The sequence below is a fragment of the Anopheles darlingi genome, chromosome X, assembly GCF_943734745.1.
Source record: "Anopheles darlingi chromosome X, idAnoDarlMG_H_01, whole genome shotgun sequence".
Lineage (NCBI taxonomy): Eukaryota > Metazoa > Arthropoda > Insecta > Diptera > Culicidae > Anopheles > Anopheles darlingi.
The window spans coordinates 7,126,997-7,150,276 of NC_064873.1; the positions used below are offsets into that span (position 1 = coordinate 7,126,997).

A 23,280-nucleotide genomic window follows, 5' to 3' on the forward strand; every position below is an offset into this window, starting at 1 on the left:
CCACTCATGTATACCTGCCCCGTTGGTCAGGCGTTCCACGTGTGGAGGCAGGAGTGCGTACCGGAAGCCGATTGGATCAACCTGTGTCCGGTATACAATGGGCTGCTCGGCAATACCCGGGAACCGGTACCACCACCACCACCACCGGTTGGGCCGATCCTTACGCCCCCAACCATCGGCTGATCGATCGGCGCAGCAAACCAACGTAGTGTCCCAATCCCACGGACCGTCGGGACCTCTTCTCTCCACCAACATTGCCCCCCGTAATCGACCAAAACCGCCAACCAAACCTTGTAGCTTGTAGATAGATAAGAGCGAGAGAGCGAGAAAGAAAGGGAAAGAAAAATAGAGAGAGAGAGAGAGAGAGAGAGAGAGAGAGAGAGAGAAAGAGCGTGTATGTGAGTGTCGCGCACCACTCCTGCACTCCTGCACTCCTTGCACCTGCACCTGCAACCCACCCCCTGTAATGGCAAAATACATGTCCGGCTAGAGAAGCTCAGCTCGCAATAGCGGAACTTGCCCTCTGTTGTTTTTGTTTTTTGTTTTTTGTTTTGTTTTCCCCTCCCTACCCTTTGCGTTTTTCTCCGCGCTATCTCTCCTCCCCTTCTCGCGTCCTCTTATCGCCCCCAAAGCGGCCAAAGGTGATCACCTTCATGATGGTGACTGTCAAAATGTCAACCTGACAAACACGACGACACGGCGCCCGCGAGCGCCCGCGTCCATTGTTGACCATTGAGCTAAGGGCCGACTTAGCAGCTGATTGCGCTGATTTGGTCAGATTTATTCCCTTTTCCTTTCCGATGTGGCAAATAAAAGCCTAGAGTAGTTTGAGAAATCGTTCGTTGTTTGTTGATTTGTTTGGTTTCATGCAGTTGCAGGGATAATTAAACAAGCACCAGCTCTCGTTTTCCCAGGATGCAACAGTGTGGCTACGCCAAAAGTTAAGAGACTGAACAGGAACAGGACTCGGTAGAGTAGTTACCGTTCGCTTTGCTCCCTTTCGGTGGCAGTTTGTCATTGAAGCGAATTAGTGTTGGTGGTTATTGCGGTAGTATTGATCATTGTTTCGGGTTCAATAAGTGCACTGCACAAGAGAGGAGTGCAGTCTTTTGTTGGCCAGATAAGGGCGGCTTGGAATTGGTAACTCGTCAATGGAATCGATGGTCTTCGAGGGTTCTTAACGGTAAAGTTGCTGCCCAATCTACTGGAAGCTTTACAGGGTGGCAACGTGAAAGTGACACACTCATTCCAGGGCCCCCTGTACTAATTCGGACAGCTATAATTCAGATCTTGGTTTACAGTTTAAAAAAGCAGTATTTTTACTGGTGGGTTTGAGTGTTGTTCACCCAAAAATTATAATGGATTCTAGTTGAGAACAAATCAGAATGTTTTATCTCCAAATCCTCGCACAACATTCTAATAAGAGGAAAGCTGTCACATCTGAATTTGAGCAGATTATGCGCGTACAGAGCCATCAAACGGTTCAAATATAGTGATATGGTTGTCCCCAAATAGAAACCGGACGGAAAAAACGGACTGTGAGAATTCTAACAACAATTAATGCGGTGATCGAGCGCATACGGTCGAAATCCGGTACGATCGGGAAGAAAAATGGCGCATGGCATGAAAATGAGTAACACCTGGATGCAAAACATATTTAAAAAAATTCCTTAGATATAGTCCTTTCAAGAACCAGAGGGTTCATGGGTTGACTCGCAAAAACCTCGCCGACAAGTTTGCTAGATCTTGGATCTGCTCAGAACATATTTTTTCAGACGGCAACAAAAGACTTTGGAGGCAACTTTGAACAAGCAAAATGATTGCGTGCATAGTGTATCTTTTCGCGGTATTCCAACCGATAAAAATGGTGCGGAGCGATATCAAAATGGCTCATATTTGATGGTATGGAGCGTCATATTAAAAGAAAGAAAACTCCCACTGTTGTTTATTGCTAAAGTCGTATAAATCCCCAAAAAATGTTATTTGGAGTTCGTTCTCAAGCTTCATTTGATTCCTTCTGCGTAGAAAATATAAGGAAAAATAGATTTTTGTCTCCAACAGGCTTCAACACCTGCGCATAAGGCATTGCCGGTTCAGACATGGTGAGCGCAAAATTTGCCATGTTTTGAAGGCTCATCGTAATGGGCCATATCGTCTTCAGATTTAAACGCACTCGATTTCTAAGTATGGGGATACATGCTAGGGAAGCTGGTTGACACAAAGAATATGACTTTAATACGTTAAAAAAAAAAAGGTTTGTAAAAATTTGAGACAAAATGCCGAAGGAAGACGTCCGTGCGGCTGGCAAAAGTTTTGGAAAGCGGTTTGGGGGCTGTAGTAAAAAACGAATGCGAAAGAATTGAAATGAATCAATCAAATTGAAAGTATAGCGATAGGACATTGTGTTAAAAATTAGAAATACGTGAAAAATCACATAGTTTCCATTTTATGACATAATTTAAGTGTAGCACTTGCACGTTGCCACCCTGTAGAAGAATTGCTTTTGTCCCCGGGGGAGTTATGGGGATAACCCCCTATAACACCTCTCACCTCTCCCAAGCTCTAGCTTTAATACTGAGGAGGAGGAGTCTAAGCGGTCCTAAGGGCATCCTGTGTATGGCGCTCGCCCTCGTTCCGCGCCATCGTGTTCGGGTCTCGGCCAGGGACATTTCTGCGAAACACTGAGGCAATATGGCGTGTTATGTCTAGGACATCTAGGACAATGATGCATGCGATTGCGTCATTGCGTCATGACATGCACACCCGGGGCCGGGGCCACAACATATCGGCGATGTCCGCGGTTGTGCGAATAGGAATTGGCGAATCTGCTGTCCCTGGGTGTGTGATCGATTGCCTGCTGATCGATCCACAGGTACCTCTTCCCGTTTTTGCCGATACACACTCTCTCTCTCTCTCGTGGTGGCGGTGATGTCCGCTGGACTGATCGCTCTTGGTCTTCAACCACCTCCTTCGCCACTGCCAACCCTCCTTCCCTTGCTTTCAGTTGCCGTTGCTAGGTTCGTCACATGTTCTACGGCTCGTCACCTGTCAGCCACGAACATGAAGCCCGGACAGATATATATACAACAGGGCAGCCCTGGAGCCCGATATAAAGCACGCACCGGAGCCACCTCGTGCGCACCGATAAGCTCTCGATCCCGGGGCCCCCTTTCGCTGTCCGCGGACACGTCTCGCTCGCCAGTTCTCTTCCAGCCAGCCAGCCAGCCACCATCGTCGTCGTCAGCCGCTGTGGGGTGTGTGTGTGAACATTCGTCGGAAATGGCTCGCTCAACGCTGTTGCCGCTGCCGCTGCTGCTGCTACCGCTGTCACTGTTCGTCCTTTCGGCGGTGCTGCTGGGATGTGAGGCCACCGCCCAGCGCTGGACCGTGCGCCCCATGAACGTCAACTGTCCGGTGCCGAGCTGCGTCACGCAGCAGGACCTCAACACGCTCTGGGCCGCACCGGATGCCACGCAGTTCGTGCGCTGCCGGCCGGCCCCTACCGGCTACTGGATGGTGGAGCAGAAAACGTGCGCCCCCGGCACCCTGTTCCAGTACTCCCGGCAGGCCTGCGTCACCGCTACCGATTGGAGCTCGTGCTGAGTGTCGAGCGGAACACGCGGAACGCGATCAAACGGAATTTGTTGGCGGAACGATGGAATAGGAATAAAGCATACCGTTGGGTGATCATTGCGCTAGGCACAATACTATACTCCCACAAACACACACAAACATACAGACACTGTCACACAGAGAGTATGCCTCGTTTCACCAGACACACACACAGCAGGCAGACAGGCAGGCAGGCAGGCTACGACAGTGTTGATTGTTGTTGGGTTTTGGTTTATTGGAACGCGTACGTAACGGTCGCTTGTCGGTCGCTGCCGACGCCGGCCGACGGTCTAGTTCAGTGTCGGTCGGCTCAGGGGTGCACACACCGGTTCCCACTCCCAGCTATCCCAGTCGACGCACTCCAGCTGGGACGGATGGAAGGCCTGGTCCTGGCAGGTGCGCAGCTCGGCCGGCTCGTTCAGCCGGGTGCACTCCCAGTAGCGCGTCGGATCGAAGTTGTGGCGCCAGAAGCGCTGATCGATCTCCTCCTTCGACTTGCAGCCCGGCTCACCGTTCGTGTTGTCCCGGACGCACCGGCCACCGTGCGTGACCCCGACCAGGGCCACCAGCACTAGCGCTAGCAGTAATGTGACTGCGCAGCGCATGGCGGAAGGGGAACGAGGGGGGGGGGGAGTATAAAAAAAAGCAATCCTTAGAGCGGCATCGAACACGGCACACCGAACCCAAAATCACCAAAGGCACCACCATGTCTTGACTTACCTTTCATCTTGAACCAGTACAGTGCAGAGAATGTCGTACGAGGTCCGGCTGGGATAGAAGTTTTATACCCTTCAGCGCAATGGACCCCGAACCCCGTCCACCTCCACCGCACTCCTCCGTACCTCATTCGAGAACTAATGGAACGTTGTGTTCCTGGGTTATCTAATATAGCAGCGCCTGGTGTTCCACGGCGATGCGATACGATCTTCCTTGCTTTCTCTTGCCTGCTCTCTGTCTCTCTGTCTCTCGCCGTGTGTTGTTCTCGATAGCAGCAGCAGCAGCGATGGCCCAGATGGCTCGCTTGTGTCCGCTGATGCTTGATCTCACCGATTGCGGAACACCCCCTTTTTCACACACACGGCGCATATGGGGGGGAAAGGAATGGAGGGGATGCCATTAGCGGAGCATTGCAGATGAGCTGCAGACGCGCGCCCGAAATAGGAATCGTGTCCATTAGTGTCGAGACATGGTAGGTTCGTTTGTTATTTGTCGTTGTTTCTTCGGTTTGCTGCTCCATCCCCCCCCTCCCCCCTGCCGTAAGTGCTTTTGGTCTCCGGTTGGAACGTGCCCGGAAGTACTACACTGGTGTCTGTGTTGACGCAATAGAAGGAGTTCAGGAACGCACAGACCGGTCGATATGAGCGGGATCGTTCTACTTTCCTTTTCAACACCATTCTCGCTCTATCTCTCTCCTTCTTTCTCTCTCTCTCTCTCTCTCTCTCTCGCTCTCTCTCTCTCTTCCTCTCTCTCTTTCTCTCTCTCTCTCTCTCTCTCTCTCTTTCTCTCTCACTAACGTTCTCTATTTTTGTCTCAATTCCTCTCCAGGATACCGATTGTCAGGGGAGCTGGAGGCTGCAAACCAAGGCGGTATGTGGACTGGTGGGACGGGAGGCTCCTACGATCAACGAGGAGGTAACGGTACAGCCGGGCCTACCACCTGACCAGGACCAGAACGCGGCTGGTACAACAACGGTGCAGCAGCAGTCGACTGTTCCACCGACACCGGCAGCGCCCTCTAGTGGCAGTGGCCATACATTAGGTAGCGTATCATCTGCTATCCATCCGGCAACCAGTCTAATGCGCTCTGTTTTACGCTCCTTACCGTTCTAGGCATCGTGCTGATCTCGCTGGGTGTGTGCCTGGTGGTGGTGTCCGCGGTGCACACGTACCTGGTGTGGCGCAAACCGGAGTACCGCCGCCGGTCCGGACCGCTAGTCGCGTTCCTCACTTGCCACCGGGGCCGGTCCGAACGGAGCCACGAGTACCGCGGTACTGCTTACACGCGGGTAAGTGACACACGAGGGATATGGCGGCTACGGTCAACCCCCTTTTTTAATCCGTATGATACCACCACTTCGCAGGTTGATAACAACGAGGTATCGAGCCTGCTGCTGAACGCAGCCGACGTGTCGAACGACACCGATGACGATATGCTGATTTAAACCAAACACTAGTCTGTGCGTACTTAGCGTGCTGTTACTTAAAAGCGTGATAAAGTTCCTTAAAGCCAAACAACCAAAAAATTCCGCGCGATCGCCCCGAGCAGCAGGTGTGCAGCAACAGCAGGGGGAGCAGTAAGCTACAAGGAAATCGTTGTGATGTTTCTAGAGTACGGTTTTTCGACCGGTAGGCTCATGCCCGTAACTGTAACGCGATCACTTACGCCTGTTATGAGTACGGTCAAAATCAGCCAGCCAGGCCGGCAAAGTTAGTCAGAAAAAGAGGTGAGACAGACAGAGCGAAAAGGATGGCACTGGAGGGCACTGGTGGGGAGACAGTCCATCCTGTAGCCCCTGTCTAGTGTTGTGTAATCGGTTGTGTATTTGTTTTAGTAAATAAAATGCATCTTAATAATGATCGTGGCGCGATGAAACCCTTGTCCCTGTAGCAGGATAAGCGTGCAGGGAGGGATGAGATCAATGACGATTGGGAAAGAGTTACGATAGGTTCCGATTGATAACTGGTGGTTGGTAGTGATGGTTGCGCATGATACCGCGCCGTGGCAATGGGATCGATAGCGAACGGCATCAGAGTCACGCTATCAAGGGAGTGTCCCGTAAACCTATAAAGATATGGCGGTCAAGGTGTGTGATAATACACGTGTGTGCGCCCGCTCTAGATTGGCCGGAACGAGTCTGCTGTCGGTCGAGGTTACACCCGATTATTAGTAGACCACCGAATGGTACCAGGGATGGCGCTAGTGTCTCACGAGAGTTGGCAGCGAACGGAGCTTCGGAATCAAAGAAAAGAGATGAGTACGGGAGCAAATCAAAATCGAGTGCCGGCCAGCCGCCTCCTGTTCGGTGCCTTGTGCTTGCTAGCGGTGGTGCTGGTGAGCGTGGCCGATGGCGGCACGGTCACAGGACACACCGAGCGTGTGGATTGTGTGACACCAAGCTGCGTGACGCCAGTGGATCGGGCTACGCTGTGGCCGTTCGAGGATCCCAACTTCTACCTGCAGTGCATGCTCGGCGATGGCGTCTCATGGGAGCTGGTGCGGGAACCCTGCCAGGGTCGCCGATTGTTCCACTTCGCACGTCAACAGTGCATCGGACCTGCCAATTGGGAGTTGACGTGCTCGGATCAACCCACCGAACCGCTACCGGTGACGCGCTGTCCCGTGGCGCAGTGTGTTACGCAGCAGGACGTGGAGAGGCTTTGGCCAGACCCGGATCCGGCACGGTTCCTGCAGTGCATTCCGCAGGCTACGGGCGGTATCGCCCCGATTCAGCAGGATTGTGCTGCTGGACTGCTGTATAGTGATCGCGCCCAGGCCTGCATTATCGCCAGTCGCTGGTCCCTGGAGTGTACGTTCGATGAGCTTACGCCCGGCCCGACTGGCGGTGAGACGGAGCAACCGTCGACCACGCCGACTAGCCCGCCAGAAACGACGACGACCGGCCCGGGTGAGTGGCAACTCTGTCAGCCGCCGATCTGCGAGCGCGAAGACCCACGCTTGTATCCTTCCACCGTCCGGACGGCGTTTTATCAGTGCGTTCCGCTGCCGAACGGCTTTTGGGTGGCCCAGCTGCGACCTTGCGCCGCCGGCACTCTCTTCCATTACGGCCTGCAGCTGTGCGTGTTCCCTGCCGATTGGGAGAACTTTTGTCTCGATCAGTGAACAGCCGACACTCGGCTGGAAACGTCGCCACCAGAAACAATAAACAATCGCGCACACGCACGCTATCAACCACCCACCCTTTCCCCGAATAGACCGAGCGTCTTGCTATTGCTGATGACAACCGATCAATGCTCCGGATCATTTGCTGACATGCGTCGGATTTAAACCATCTTTCGGAATGAGTTATTTTCCTGCCTGCACCATCCCGCCTGTTATTGTGCTTTACTGCGTGCGAATATTGTTTTCGTCTTCGGATCAGCGAGTGCGGTGCTGTGTGGAGGTCGGTAGTTCACGATAAGATTAGGCCACGGGCAATAAGTGCGGTTCCGGTGCTCGTTTACGGGACGGAGATAAACCAGCACAATCGCAAGTGGATACGGGAGCACAGCCGCGTGGTGAGTCAATCGGTGAAGGAGAAATGTAATTGCGACCTGCTTTTAAAGCGCTTTGTTGGTATCGTTTCCTAGATTTTTAGAGGTTTCCAAAATTGATTGATTACAATTGTGTGGGGTTTACTATTCTTTCACCCTGCGCCTCCCACCCATAGCATGCATCGCTCCGATTCGATTGTATTCCCGTAGGGCAATAACAATTCCCTGGAAGCGATTATACACTGCGTGGGATTTATTTAAATATACTACACCGTCAATGCGATCTAAATAAACACCAATATTAACTGATCGCTGTTCGCATATTCTACTATCGACACTACTGTATGATTGACTTTTGACACGAATGACTATATATTTCGGCTTTATATCCTAAATCGATGCATATAATGAATGCTATCAAACACCTCGTAAAGGAGACAGGATAAACGTAATGATCAATCATGGTACGTCCCAGGTGTTACCAAGTACTCTTTGGGCGTAACTATGATTGTCCTTGTAAAGTTATCTACAATACCAGCCATCGCTCAGGCTCAAGCAGAGGCACAGAGAGGAACTAGTCGTGGAAGAAATGATAGTACACGCTGCGTCGTCGTCGTCGTCATCGTCATGGGCTGCGTTCAGATGGTCGCTTTCCCCCGAGTTTCGCCTCGGTTGTGTGGCACTTGTGCGTGGGTGCACGTATGTGAGTATGTGAATGGAGTAGGGATTAGTCAGTTTACCAGATGACGGCTGGCGGCGAAGGAGGAGGAGAACATGTTGGCTGCCTTGGGGGAAGCTGAAGCTGCCAGAAACGCACAATAGTTCATGCACAGTAGAGTGATAAGACCGCCGCTGGCAGCCTCTAGCCTCGTCACCGACCGACAAACTCATTCTCCGCTAGAACTAGAAGTGATCGTGATCGTGATCGCGTGCGTGCGTGCGTGTGCAGTGCCACCGGAAGTAGAAAGCAGGAAGAAGAGAGAACGCTAGGTTTGGTTGGTTGGGGCTGCACCACCTGCCGCTGATCCAGGTCCCGTAGGTGGGTGTGATGGGGATGATGGAACGGCAGGAACGGTTTGTGGTGCTGTTGGTGATGGTGGTTAGTGTGTTCGGGATGCTGATGGTTTCAGCCGTCGGTGACCTTGGTGAGGATACCCTGCTCGCTTCCAACCTCCCTGAGCATGCGCTAGAGGTGGAGAGGGACGATGATGGGGAGGATGCGAGTTCGCCAGCGGGAGGATCGACAAACGAAACACCTGCGGATGTGACGTCAACCGCTCGACCAACATCCGGTGATGGAGATGATGGTGGTGGTGGTGGTGGTGGTGATATCGCACGGCTGGCACTGGTAAGTGCCCGCTTTCGGCAGCACATTGACGAGCTGCGACGGGCCGGGGATCGGCTCGATATCGTCTTCCTGGTCGATGCGAGCTCGAGCGTCGGTCCGGCCAACTTTGCCAGCGAGCTGCGCTTCGTAAAGAAGCTGCTGGCGGCCGACTTTGACGTGCGGCTCAACCGGACGCGCGTCGCCCTCGTGACGTTCAGCTCGCGCCGGAAGGTGTTCCGCCACGTCGATCAGATCTCGCGGCCCGACGCGTCCAACGACAAGTGTGGTCTGCTGCACGACGCGCTGCCCGCCGTCGGTTACAGCGGTGGCGGCACCTACACCTACGGTGCCCTCCGGGAAGCGGAAGCGATCCTGGCCGGTGATCCCGATCCGCAGGCCGGTGCCGACGCGACGCCGGCGCGCATCGTTTTTCTCGTCACCGATGGCTACTCGAACGGGCGCAACCCGGTACCGGTGGCCGCACGCCTGAAGGCGGCCGGTGTCCACATCTTTGCCCTTGCCATCGAGACCGGCAACGGGGACGAGCTGTCGGCGCTGGTGTCGGCCGAACCGTACCTTTACCTGCTCCGCAGCTACGACCAGTTCGAGGCGCTCGTACGGCAGGCCCTACACCTCGACTACCGCCCCGGACCGTCCCATCCTGTCGCGAATCGGTCGCTGTGTGACCGGCTGTGTGATCAGCCCTCGTCGTCGTCGGATGGTGGCGGCGGCGGCTGCTGTGACCAGCGTGCCATCTGTAGCTGCGGCACTACGTCCGGTCACTACCAGTGCACCTGCGAGCCGGGGTACGATGGTAGCGGGCTGCGCGGTGACTGTCAACCCTGCGCCAACGGTAGCTACTGGGAGGATGGTGGTGATGGTGGTGGCCGTTGCCGGCAGTGTCCCCACAGCCGGCAGATTACGTTGCGGCTGGGTGCGACCGCGGTCAGCGAGTGCGTCTGCCCGCACGGTTACCAGGCGAACGAGGATGGACGGTGCGTGGCGGTGACGTGTGCCGAGCTGGTCGCGCCCCCGAACGGTTACTTCGTGATGGAACCGAAACCGTGCGGCCGGGTACTGAACGCAGCCTGCGGTGTCCGCTGTCGACCCGGTTACGAGCTCTCCGGTAGCAGCATTCGGCTGTGCCAGGAGAACGGCCATTGGTCTGGTACCGAGGCCAAGTGTACGCGTAAGTTTTTCGTATTTGTATTAGTAGAAAAAGCAAAAACATCTCTCTGCATCTCTCTCTCTCTCTCTCCGCATCTACTTATTCGAAACGGGTGATTTTATTGTACCAAAGTATAGTAACCCGTACGCCGAAAGGTATGCAATGTGGCCGCTTAATGTTTGAGAGAGGCCTCTAGGCGGTCAGATTTATGTACCTGTTATATAAAGTGGCCGCTTAGTAGCCTCTTAAAAAATAAGCGACCACATTGCATACCTTTCGGCATACAGGAAGTTTAGCAAATTGCATACCTTTAGGCGTACACCATTTGGACAATCCCATTAGCCGTGGCCACACGGGGCGAAAACTCTAGCGCAAACGAAAAAATTAATGCCAAAACGTTTACGCTTGCCGTTTACATGCTGTCAAACGATTATTGGTCCGTGGAGCGTAAAACCTAGCGTAAAAGCTTTTTGCAAACGGTAGGGCTCACAATATGTTCTTTTTGTGTTTTACATCGACAGTGAGTGATCATTGCTAGTGTATTCAATCCTTTTCTTCAAAAAAACGATTTAATTTCCTCAACCCGGCCATGTAAACATATCGAAGCGAAAACATTTTGGCATTAATGTGCAAATTTGCGCGCAAATTTTCGCCCCGTGTGGCCACGGCTATTGACAGAAAGGTATGCAACCGTATGTAACGCTTAAGAGACCCGCCGGCAGAGCAATTTCGGGTCTCTTAAGGGGGGGCTACGGTATTTAATTTTGATTCTTCGCATTTACTTTTTACAATTTTTTATGAGTGCTTATCTTTTCAAGAGTATTGTGTGAAATTTTGGGATCAATATTTTTTTTATTATGTAAAGTGTCGGTTTTTGAGGCAACATCGAAAAATGCATCACTTTTGCTACTTCCAAAATTGGCCAAAAATCGAAAAATGAGAAATTCAACAAAAACTCAACGGGGCTACCTGGATAAACTTATAACCTAACAAAAGAATATTCATTTGAATATTTCTGATGACGCAGTACGTGGCTACGATGAGTACACCGCAAAAAGTACATTTTTGCAAACTTGCCTTTCTAGATTGGATGCCATGAACGTAGTCTTGAACAAATCTTCCCCAAAATAGAACCAAATATTCTTGAAAAGTTGTAGCTTAATATGAGATTATTTAAAAAAATTAAAGTTGACTGGTTTCTTCACTAAAAATCGTCAAAAATAACCCTGTTTTTGACTCGAAATAACCAAAGCAGACCCGGTTGCATACCTTTCTGTCAATGGGGTATGCTATGATGCCATTCGAAAGAGATGCGGATATTTGTGATTTTACATGACGACAAACCCCGACAGTGACTTCTCTTGCTCCACTCCTTCACCCTTTCCACGCGCAGTGAAGATGTGCCCACCGCTCAGCATCCCGTACTACGGTATGACGGTGTGCTCCAACCCCGATCTGGAGCTGTACTACGATTACACGCCGCGGAACAAAACGTTCATGCGCAACTACAGCAGCGCGGTCGAGCGCTACACCGAGCAGATGCCGATCGACACCGAGTGCTCGTTCAAGTGCGGACCGGGCTACTACCTGAAAGGTTCCCACAACCGCAACTGTCTGCCGCTCTCCAAGTGGGACGGTCTGCACACAACCTGCAAGCGTAAGCGACGGTGGCACCCCGGCGGAGGGGAAATCCCCTCCCCCTTACGTGTAGTTAATGGTTAATTTGCTTTTGCGTCTTTCCCCAGAGATCGTGTGCCCGGCGCTACCGGCGGTACCGTACGGGACGTACGAGCCGACTGACTGCGCGACGTCCAAGTCCGCCTTCGGCACCAACTGTACGCTCGTGTGTGACTTTGGGTTTGAGATGAAGGGTGGCCCATCGACCAAACAGTGTGGCGGACGGCGAACGGGCGTGTGGAGCAAATCGAAGACGCCACGGTGCGTCGACATAGCGCCACCGTTTCTCGAGTGTCCGGGTGCGTACGAGGTGCTGCTGGAGGACGACTACCCGTACAGTGTGGTGCGCCGGTTGCAGCAACCCTACGTCTACGACAACAGTGGCGATAACTTTACGTACTGGGTGAAACCGGCACTGCGCGATGGCGGCACGCAGCTACCGCTCGGTGAGCACGAGTTCACGTACGTTGCGGTGGACGCGTTTAAGAACAAGGCGCGCTGCAGCTTTCGCGTGACCGTGATCGACCGGACACCGCCCGTACTGGAGGGTTGTGACGGTGGGTCCGGTCAGGCCGCGGCCGTGTACTACGTCAGCCAGCCGGACAATCCGCAGGAGACGCTGGTGCGCTGGGAGGAGCCGACCGTGTTCGATAATGCGGGCGCAGCCGGTGTCACGATGACGCAGAACGTGACGCACGGTTATCTGCCGGTCGGTACGCATACGGTGCTGTACCGGGCGGTTGATGCCGCCGGCAACGAGGCCAACTGTACGGTGCGGGTCGAGGTGCGGCAGTACAGCTGCGAGACGCTACCGGAACCACCGAATGGGTTCGCCGTCTGTGCGCACAATGGGAGCCACGTCTGGTGTGAGCTGAGCTGCCGGGAGGACTTTGCTTTCGCCCATAATCAGACCACCGACACGGTGCTGCTGGTGTGTGACCGAGCACGCCCGACCTGGCCTGGCGGTGGCGATGGCAGCGGCAGCGGCTTCGCTGATCTGCCCGAATGCAGTGCAGTCGTGCGGCCACTGGGCGTCGAGAAGGTGCTGACGCTGCAGCTGGAGCAACCGGGGCTTCTCGAGCCGACGCTCTGCGATGATCCGGACGCACTGGACGAGCTGTCCGAGGGCTTCGCTAGTGGGTTGCGGGGTCAGCTGTGTGGTGAGCAGACGAACTGTACCCTGCTGACCCGGTTGCCGGTGTGTGAGCTGGGACCGGGATCGGGATCGGGAGCGGGCGGTGGTGATGAGGCCACCCGGTACCATGTGGTCAAGCGCCGTAGTGCCGCAACGCAGCCAACCAAGGGGGAGAAGGAACAGCAGCAGCAGCAGCAGCAGCAGGAGCTGGTGCGTCAGCGCTCCACGGTCAAGGTGGTCGTGTACAAGCGGCTCTCGCAGGAGCTCGGCCTATGGCGTAGCGATGGTAAGAAGTCGGAAAACATCAAGGTAAGCCCACCAACCACAACCATAACAACAACAACCACGCAAAGAACGGAACGTAATGCCGGATGTTTCTCTGACGCAGCGCATCAAGGAGGAGCTGAGGAAACTGAATGGGAATGAGAAGCTGCGCCGGCGCCTGGGTGCCCTCGATCTTGACCTGAGCGTGCTGCGGCTGGACGAGCTGGTGCAGTGCGCGAATGGTAGCATCGCCCGGAAGCTACAGTGCGGTAAGTGCCAACCATCTCCTCTCTCTCTCTCATCCTCCCTGTCCAGCCCTAGGCTACACAAATCTAGACCAATTTCTAGTGCATGATGGAACCCGCGTTAGACAAAAGGTATGCAATTTTCGCTGCTTACCCCATTGACAAAAAGAGGTATGCAATCGGGGCTATTGACGCTTAATAGACCCGTCGCCAAAACAATTTCGGCTCTATTAAGGAGGGGCTTTGGTATTTTATTTTAATTCTTCGTATTTACTTTTTACATTTTTTTATGATTGCTTATCCTTTCAAAATTATTGTGTGAAATATTGGGATCAATCGAAGCAAAATTGTCAAAGATATTGATTTTTGAAAATCCGTCTTTCATACAAGGCTTTGAATCGTGATTCCCAAAACCGGCGTTTTCAAAGTCGGTGCCCATCGTAGCATAAAAACTACTAAACCGATCGATTTGAAATTTTGCACATACAATCTGTGCACTATTTACCAGGTAGCCCCGTTCAGATTTTATAAAAATTGTTGATACTTTTTTTTTAAATCAATTTTTTAATTATGTAAAGTGTCGTTTTTTGAGGCAACATCGAAAAAAGTATAACTTTTTCAATTTCCAAAATTGGCCAAAAATCGAAAAATGGGAAATTTGACAAAAACTCGTCGGGGCTACCTGGATAAACTCATAATCTAACAAAAGAATATTCATTTGTATATTTCTGATGACCCAGCACGTAGCTACGAGGGCACCGCAAAAAGTTCATTTTTGCAAACTTGCCTATCTAGATTGGATGCCATGAACGTAGTTTTGAACAAATCTCCCCCAAAATAGAACCACATATTCTTGAAAAGTTGAAGTTTAATATGAAATTATTTAAAAAAAATTAAAGTTGACTGGTTTCTTCACGAAAAATCGTCAAAAATAAGCTCTTTTTTGACCCGCAATTACCAAAGCCCCCTCTTAAATAATAATAAACCCGGTTGCATACATTTTGGCATACGGGGGGAAAATTTAAAACGAAAACCACACAGAGGCAATTGCATACTTTTTGGTGTTTAGGGTAGCGGAAAGTAACAAAAAAAGGGGTTTCTGTCTAAAATCCAACAAGAAACTGAACGGCTAGCGTACTCTTCAGTGGAAAGGTAATAGAAAAGTGTTTTTCTTTCTAGAGTAATAGAAAAGGGAAAAGGGTTCTTTAAAAGAGTTTGGTTTAGCTTTGGATAAAGTTTTATTCAAAATGCTTCCCACTGTCCAATTTACATCAAATCAGGAATCGTATTGTTGGATAATTGGCTCCCTTTCCATTGCTAAGTTCCTTATCCCTCCCCCCATGAAGTCAGGAAAGGACATATGTGGCCTTATGTGTGTGGAAAGGAAAGGACCTTAATGTGGCGCCTCTCTAGAAATGTTCCTATTGAAAAAGTCCTGTTCTCTTCTTCTCTCTCTCTCTCTCTCTCTCTCTCTTTCTCTCTCTCTCTCTATTCGTAGTGAACTGCCCGCGGGGCACGTACCACAACTACACGCTCGGTAATAGCTGCCCGAGCTGCCCGATCGGTACGTACAACGAGCGGGCTGGCCAAACCGCATGCCAACCCTGTCCCGTGAACCACTCCACCAGCCGCCCCAATGCCAAGCACGCACACGACTGTAAACCCCAGTGTCCACCCGGGACGGTGGCCCGGTTGAAGCCGATTGCCGTCGTTCGTCGGCCAAATGGAAGTGGCCGTGGTGCACACCAGGTACCCGTCACCAAGTACCAGAAAACACTGATGCCATTCTGCCGTAAGTGTGAACCCGGCTACTACCAGGGCCAGTACAACCGGGCCCAGTGTCAGCCGTGCCCGGCGGGGTATGGTTCGGCCCGTGGGTCCATCTCGGTCGCCGATTGTTACCCTTTGGTGTCACCGCTCGACCGTCACCGAGGTTGCCGGGAGTGTAGTAACCACGGCCGTTGCCCGGCAGGTGGCGACGCAAACGATGGTTGCGTCTGCGACGAAGGGTATGTGGGGGAGCGGTGCGAGCTTGCGATCAACCCGTGTGCCTCGGCACCCTGCCTCAACGGTGGTACCTGCGTAGCGGTCGCCAATGGTACCGACTTCGAGTGTCACTGCCGGCCACCGTACCTGGGCGGTTCGCACTGTGAGCTGTACGTGGATCCCTGCCAGACACCGGTCCTTCTGCCTGCCAATGACTCCTCCTTCTCCTCGGCACCCTGTGCACGAGAGGGGGGCAGCTGCGTCGAGGTAGATGGTGCCGCCGTCTGCGAGTGTCGCCCCGGGTACGAGGGGGCGCGGTGCGAGCGGCACCGGGATCACTGCAACCCGAACCCCTGCCTGTACGGTGGGGTGTGTGTGAGCGCCGGTGACGGTTACAGTTGTGTGTGCCGTGCCGGTAAGACGGGCCGCCGGTGCCATCTGGAACCGTGCGATTACCTGCCGTGCAGTGGCCGTGCTCGTTGCCTGAATGGACGCCAGGGGAACGCATGGAGAACGCCTGGAGCCAGTGTTGTGGAGGAGGAACAGGTACACTTCCGGGAGGCGGTCGCTCAACGGCGCCGGCAGCAGCAACAGCAGCAGGAGCTGGAGCTGGTGGATGAGCTACCTGCGCCCCCGACCTCGTTGCCTGCGCCTCTCGCCTCTCGTGATTACCGCTGCGTCTGTCCAGTCGGCTGGCGGGGACCGAACTGTACCGAGGTGGACAATCCGTGTGATGCGCCGGGGATCGGTCACGGTGGGATGTGCCTGAACGGTGGTACCTGCGTTCCGCTGAAGCTACGTCACGCTGTCGACAATCAAGACCAAGAAGAAGAAGAAGAAGAAGAGGAAGAGGAGCGAACCGAGATGGCGGCTGCAGCGGATGACGACGAGGTGTACCGGATGGTTCGGTGTGCCTGCCGGCCCGACTATACCGGTGACCGGTGCGAACAGCAGGTAGCCACCGATTTCCTGGTCGATCTGAGTGAACCGGGCACCGCCCGGGAGTTCCTGAAGCTACGGCTCCGTTCCGGCACCGCCGGTGACGCCGACTGGCGTGAGATCGGTCTCTGCGGGTGGTTTGAGACGCGCGACAGCTTCAACTATGGGACGCTCGTTTCGTACGCGACGCACCACCACGACAACACGCTCACACTGACCGATTACAGTGGTTTGGTGGTGTACGTCAACGGGCAGCATGTCGTCACCAACGTGACGCTCGTCGATGGCGAGTGGCACTTTGTGTGCGTGAGCTGGAATGGCGCCCGGCAGGGCCGTTGGCACCTGTACCTCGATGGAGTGGTACGGGCGGCCGGTGTGGGATTGGCCACCGGTTCCACCATCCCGGCCGGTGGTCTGTTCGTGCTCGGCCAGGAACAGGATGTGGTCGGCGGTGCGTTCAGTGCCACCGAAGCGTACCGGGGTCGCATCGCGTACGTGGATGTGTGGGCCCGAGAGCTGACGGGGGCGGAGGTTGCTAGCTACTACCGTGCATGCGCCACCACCACCACCACCGCTCCCTACCACGGTGACATCATGCGCTGGACGGATCTGAGGACGCGAGCCGCGGCGTCCGGTCGGGTGCGGTACGCTGCATCCGGCTTCTGCCGTCAGTGTCCCCGCAACCTGTCGCTACCGCACGGTTCGGTGACGTACGATGAGGGCCTGACAGGCGGACAGGCCGTGTTCCGGTGCGGGGAAGGGTACGAGCTGGTCGGTCCACCGCTTGCCCACTGTCTGCGCACGTCGCGTTGGAACAACCCCCGGGAGCAACGATACTGCAAGCGTAAGTCCAATTCTGACCATTAGGGCCACCACCCCCATTTGCCCCTGATCCCTCACTTCTGGTCAAAAAAATCAAAAAAAGGCTGCATCTCGATCAGTGTTTCTAGACACACACACACGCAGAACATTTCCGTTGCGATAGCGAAACGTCCGTTCAGAAGAAATTATGGTGTTTGTGGAGAGATAGCTCTTGCCATAGCGAAACGAAAATAACTCAGTTTAGCATCAATTCGGAATGACTAAAAATGGCATTCAACTTTCGATTTTTTAATACCCAAATTTCATATTAAACTACAGCTTTTTTCAAGAATATTTTGTTCTACTTTGTGGATGGATTTGTTACAAAACGACGCTAATGGCATCCAAATCTAGAAAGGCGAGTCTGTTAAGAATGTACCAGGTGTATTAACCTTAAATTCGCTTGTTTTTTTTGTCGAAGAAACAGTTGTTTTTGAAAATAGAATGCCCAAAACATAGTTTATTCAAAGTATTTTCCAAAGCAGTTTATTCAAAGTATTTCGCTAACTACACATTTTCCCCATTTTTTGGACGCTTTGCGTATACCATTCCAAAAGAATTCTTCATTTTGTGACGCAAACCACTCGTTAAGCCATTTTCCCGCATTTTCATACGGAATCGAAGTGCTGTTCGGTGATATTCAAGTGATATTCTGAAGGAGCCAGGTCTGGAGCATTAGTGGGGCAAGGGGTAGAACCTTCCACTTGAGTTGTTGGACTGATTTTTGACGAGTGCGATGGGGCGTTGTCGTGGAGAATTATCAACTTCTTTTATGTATTTGTTCATAACTCGTCGTTTTTGTAATGGTGCAACGCAATGGTGCAATTTCATTCATTGTTATCGATGCTCATTAACAGATTCTTCTTTTTTCACTCAAGTCAAGCATATGCTCTGGTTTCTAGCACAAAACTAGACATCATTATGTAAGGAAAGGATGTATGTTTTTGCATTTAATCACTTATGATGTGCAATGATTTTACGTGAACAGGTGTCGAACACATCCAAAAACTATATGTTGATCACATAAAGCTTGGAACAGTTAATATTTGGCCGCTTTTGTTTACTCATTGCAGCGCGCCTAGTGGTCACTTTGCCATTGCGTTGACAGCGTTTTAATCATTGTAGTCTGTTTATTTAGTGGTAAAATTTTTGTCAAAATTGATCTATGCCTTCAAAAGTTATCGCCGATGGAACGCAAAGGGAGAAAAAAAAAGTCTGCACACTCACTGTAAAAATTGGATTTGGCTGGAGAAAAAACCGCGAAAGTCTTGAAATTTTCAAATTCAACTCAAAATACCGTATGTAAACTTTAGGAGGGGACTTTTACCTTGATTCTAGGAAAATAAAACAGCCGAAAAGTGAACGAATGCCTGATTCTGCAAACAAAATTGAATCAACACTCCTGGGATCTCTCAGCGTGATTCCACCAAGCAAAAACTCACGACAGTCGACATAACAGTTCGGGATATATTTTTAAAAGAAATTTTAAAGTCATAAAAGCTAGAAAATAGCCAAATAGGGCCCTAGAGCGCAGCTTGATTGGCCAAATCCGTGCTTGGAAGCTGTATGAACAAGAGTTGACCGAATTCAAACCATGCATTTCGATGGACGATGCAACAAACGTAAAAATGCATTTCTAAAAATACCGGGCAAAAAAATTACTTTACCAATCACCGAGGGAATGGTTTAGGAAGCGTTTGGTTTATTTACGGAGGTAAATTTGCCCTTAAGATGATGATTTGGCGTGGGATTTGACATTGTGGCGACAAATCAAATGTTTTCACCATTCCGGCAACGTTCATTCGAAATTTATTCGAGAAAAGAGTGTCTACAGAAAAGGATTTTGTTCTTGATTCATCCACCAACAATCCTGTGTAAGTTTGGCATGATTTAGGTAGCTGTTCTTGCCGAAGGTATGGCGTTTATTTTTTGTATTCAAATAGATCGATTTCATAGGGAAAACTATCAATACCTAAAAATGTCTGGATTTTCGTTCCATCGATTTCTATTTGATAATTATCATAAGGAAACTTAAAAAGTATATCAGAAATGTATAAAAACCAACTAAAATGAGGGTTACGTGCAACAGGAGGGCAAATGATGTGACCTACAGTACTGTGCAAATATTTTTGGGTGATGTCAAAGTAAAAGTTGAAAAAGTCATATAAAAAACTAATGAATAATTTGCATCAATATTTCTTATTAAAGGCAATAAGAAAACCTACAAAATGACACCTTTCTTTTCTTTATACGTCATTTTTTGGCAGAGATATGACCTATTTTGTGCGGCCAAGTATTAACTGTTCCAAGCTTTAGATAAGCAAACAGCGGATTTAAGATTATACACCTGGTATGAACGGCGGTTTTTTTTTTCAAAAATTAATATGTCTTTGTCAGTTTTGGTACGATTGATCCTAAAATTTCACACAATACCCTTCAAGGATAAGCAGTAATGAAAAAAATTAAAGTAAATGTGACTAAAAAATGTTTAATAGCTTTAAGGAGGGTGGAAGGTGAGTCTAGCTTAATAGTACGTCTCTAGGCCCTAGATTCTTTTCTATCAAAGTCATTGCCATCTCTAAATAATCCATATCAGTAATAATCCGTATGTCTAAGCAAGCACGCCAGCATGGAGATGGAGTAATAGTTATTCGGTTTTTATCCCTTCTTCTACTTCTGCCAACAGTGGTAAGGTGTGGAGTATTGGCGGCCCCACTCAATGGGTGGGTCAGCTTTTCGAAAACCAGCTACGGTGGTGTAGCCCAGTTCGGCTGTGACGAAGGGTTCCTGCTGGACGGGCCTCCAGTGACGCTCCGGTGCATGGCAACGGGCGCCTGGTCCGGGCCGGTACCGGCCTGCATTAGCGTCGTACGTTGTCCGGCGCTCGTGCCCAGTAGCACTCCACTGATCCAACCGATCATCATCTACGCGACCGAGCGGGGCATTATCGGTGGTGCACCGGCCGACAGCTACGACGAGGGTGTGATGGCGGAGGTACGGTGCCCCGAAGGTTACGAGCTACCGGCGGATGCCGAGAACCTGCTGACGTGCGGTGACGGTGGCCAGTGGGATCTGTTACCCTTGCCAGAGTGCACACCGACAACGATAACGTCGACGACGACGATGACGACGATGACGACGACAACGGTGGCGACCTTCCCGATCTCCGAGGACAACCGTCGGCCGGATGAGCGTTTCTGGAAGAACTTGCGGGACTACCTGCAGCATGGTTGCAGCGACACGGACACGGACGGCAGGAGCCGCTCCCTGTTTTGCTTCCTACCCGCGCCCGGACCGACCGATCCGGGTTGGCCGGATTTGAGTGAACTGCCGGCGCCGACGGCTGCCGGTCCGAACCTAGAGGCGAAGCTCCTTGCGTTGCTCGTACGCGCATCAGCTGAGAGGGCAGGGGTCGAGCCGCGGACCACGATCGAACTGCGGCCGGTTTATCTGCTCAACTATCTCCTGTACGGGGTGGCCGGACCGGTCGATCGTGCCCTGCGCTATCCGGAGCCACTCGAGCACGGTTACCGTGCTGTCATCTGTCGCTATATCGACGCCATTGTGCAGGAGGAGCGGGAACCCGAGGGAAGCACGAGCGTCAAGCTGAAGGTGCTGCTAACGAGGGCGTTCCGACCGATCTACGAGCAGTACCGGCGATGGACGTTGCAGCCGATGGCGACGGCGACGCCTGCGCCGCCGGCGACTCATCCTGAACCATCCGAGCACGCGGTCCGGCGCTGTCCGTTGCACCATCTGCCCCGGCCACCGATCGACAGCCGGGTGGTGGGCATCGAATCCAAGCGCCACTCATCGTCACTCGCGGACGGTGCGGCGCCCGACGCTGGCGGCGGCGGCTGGCAGTTTGAGCAGTTGCGGGCGAGCGGACTCGCGGTCGAACCCGGCACACGCATCCGGTATGGGTGCGAGCGGGGCTTCACGATGCGTGGCCGCGGTATTAGCGAGTGTGCCCGGGATGGCCGTTGGACCGCGCTCGATGGTTTCTGTGAGGGTGCACTGTGTGAGGATCCACCGATGCGCCCCCTAATGCACATTGCGCCCGGTTCCCGCGACACACACTACTACGTCGACGACGAGCTGGAGTACCGGTGTGAACCGGGCCACACGCTCCAGGGCCACCCGATCGTGCGCTGCCAACCGAACGGACGCTGGACGCCCATTATGGCGCGTTGTGGCCGTAAGTATCCGGACCCGATCCGACAGTCGCAGTTCTGGCGGTGTCTGGTCTAATCCGTTATCCCCGCGTTATACAGGCATATCGTGCGGCCGGCCGGCCCTCCTACCCACCGCACGCATCATCGGCGGTAACTCGTTCCAGTTCGGGGACTCGCTCCGGGTGCGCTGCGATGCGACGCGTACGATCGACATCACGTGCCAGGCCAGCGGCGGCTGGACACCGTTCGGTGAGTGCTGAAACCTGAGACCTCCCAACCTGGTCTCTGGGAACACAACGGAACTTAAGGGGGGGCTTCGGTTATTTCGAGTCAAAAAAGGGCTTATTTTTGACGATTTATTGTGCTGAAACCATTAAGCTTTATTTTTTCAAAAGAATGTCATATTAAACTACAACTTTTCAAGAACATTTGGTTCTATTTTGGGGAAGATTTGATCAAAACTACGTTCATGGCATCCATTCTAGAAAGGCAAGTTTTCAAAAATGTACTTTTTGCGGTGCCCATCGTAGCTACGTGCTGTGTCATCTGAAACATACAAATGGGTATTCTTTTGTTAGATTATAAGTTTATCCAGGTAGCCCCGTCGAGTTTTTGGTGAATTTCTCGTTTTTCGATTTTTGGCAGATTTTTAAAGTTGAAAAAGTGTTACTTTTTTCGATGTTGCCTCAAAAACCGAGTTTTATATAATTAAATGAATTATCAAAAAAAAGTAACAACAATTTTAACAAAAACTCGACGGGGTTACCTGGCAAATAGTGTACAGATTATGTGTTCAAAATTTCAAATCGATCGGTCCAGTAGTTTTTATGCTACGATGGGCACCGACTTTGAAAACGCAGGTTTTGGGAATCACGATTCAAAGCCTTGTATGAAAGACGGATTTTCAAAAATCAATATCTTTGACAATTTTGCTTCGATTGATCCCAAAGTTTTACACAATACTCTTGAAAGGATAAGCACTCACAAAAAATTGTTAAAAGTAAATGCGAAGAATTAAAATAAAATACCGAAGCCCCCCCTTAACGCAACGCAGTGCACGCAATGGTGATGGCGATCCCCAAAACAACCCAAAATAAAAATCCGAAACTATCGAGCCGGAGTGTAGCGAGTCCGAGTTGTATGGTTTGTAGTAAGTTTATTTCAACAACAGCATGCTCCCGCAACCCGTCACGACGGACCGTCTCGGTAAAGTACACGTATAATTTCACTATTTATAAATGATTGTTGGATACTTTGTGGCTTTGTGGCGCGGCACGATCTAGCCCCCCCACACTGCTGTGTGCGTGTGTGTGTGTGTGTGCTGCGAGACTGCCTGCCTGTACCGCCGCCGCTGTGGCACCGACTGCAATCCTGAGGATTGGACTGGACTGGAGGCCAGGCCAGGGTAGTAGCCAGGGGTTTCAGGCTCAGATCCATCATCATCCTCACCCTGGGAAGCGGCGGTGGCGGCGACGACGGAAACCGCGGTTGAATGGCAGCAAATCTGGCAGAAACAGTATTTCCGAATGCGGGCAAACTACACCAAAAATGTCAGTCTAGAGATCGGAGCTACTTGCGTTACAAGGATGTATTGATGTGCCCAGTCTGTACCAAACTGCTCTAAACTCTGCCACGAGAGGAGAGGAATATGGTGGGGACGGGGGGAAGGGGAGGCGGAG

At 51.9% G+C, this 23,280-nt stretch overlaps 2 protein-coding genes across 4 annotated transcripts in view; both read left to right on the top strand.

Moving 5' to 3' along the window:
- LOC125956234 (cation-independent mannose-6-phosphate receptor) overlaps window positions 1-6,189 on the top strand; it is a 38,255-nt gene extending 32,066 nt beyond the window's left edge. For all 3 annotated transcript variants that reach the window (XM_049687902.1, XM_049687918.1, XM_049687909.1), the window contains 3 exons: window positions 5,158-5,371; window positions 5,443-5,618; window positions 5,694-6,189. In XM_049687902.1, coding sequence (XP_049543859.1) covers window positions 5,158-5,371; window positions 5,443-5,618; window positions 5,694-5,774 — 471 coding nt within the window. In that variant the 3' untranslated portion in view covers window positions 5,775-6,189. The remainder of the gene's footprint in view (window positions 1-5,157; window positions 5,372-5,442; window positions 5,619-5,693) is intronic.
- Window positions 6,190-8,640: 2,451 nt separating this feature from the next.
- On the top strand, window positions 8,641-23,065 carry LOC125956102 (sushi, von Willebrand factor type A, EGF and pentraxin domain-containing protein 1-like). Its single transcript, XM_049687657.1, has 7 exons — window positions 8,641-10,340; window positions 11,713-11,976; window positions 12,065-13,440; window positions 13,520-13,664; window positions 15,139-17,409; window positions 20,113-21,624; window positions 21,701-23,065. The coding sequence occupies exons 1-7, from the start codon at window positions 8,873-8,875 to the stop codon at window positions 21,859-21,861; spliced, it is 7,197 nt and encodes a 2,398-aa protein (XP_049543614.1). The 5' UTR covers window positions 8,641-8,872; the 3' UTR covers window positions 21,862-23,065.
- The last annotated feature ends 215 nt before the right edge of the window (window positions 23,066-23,280 follow it).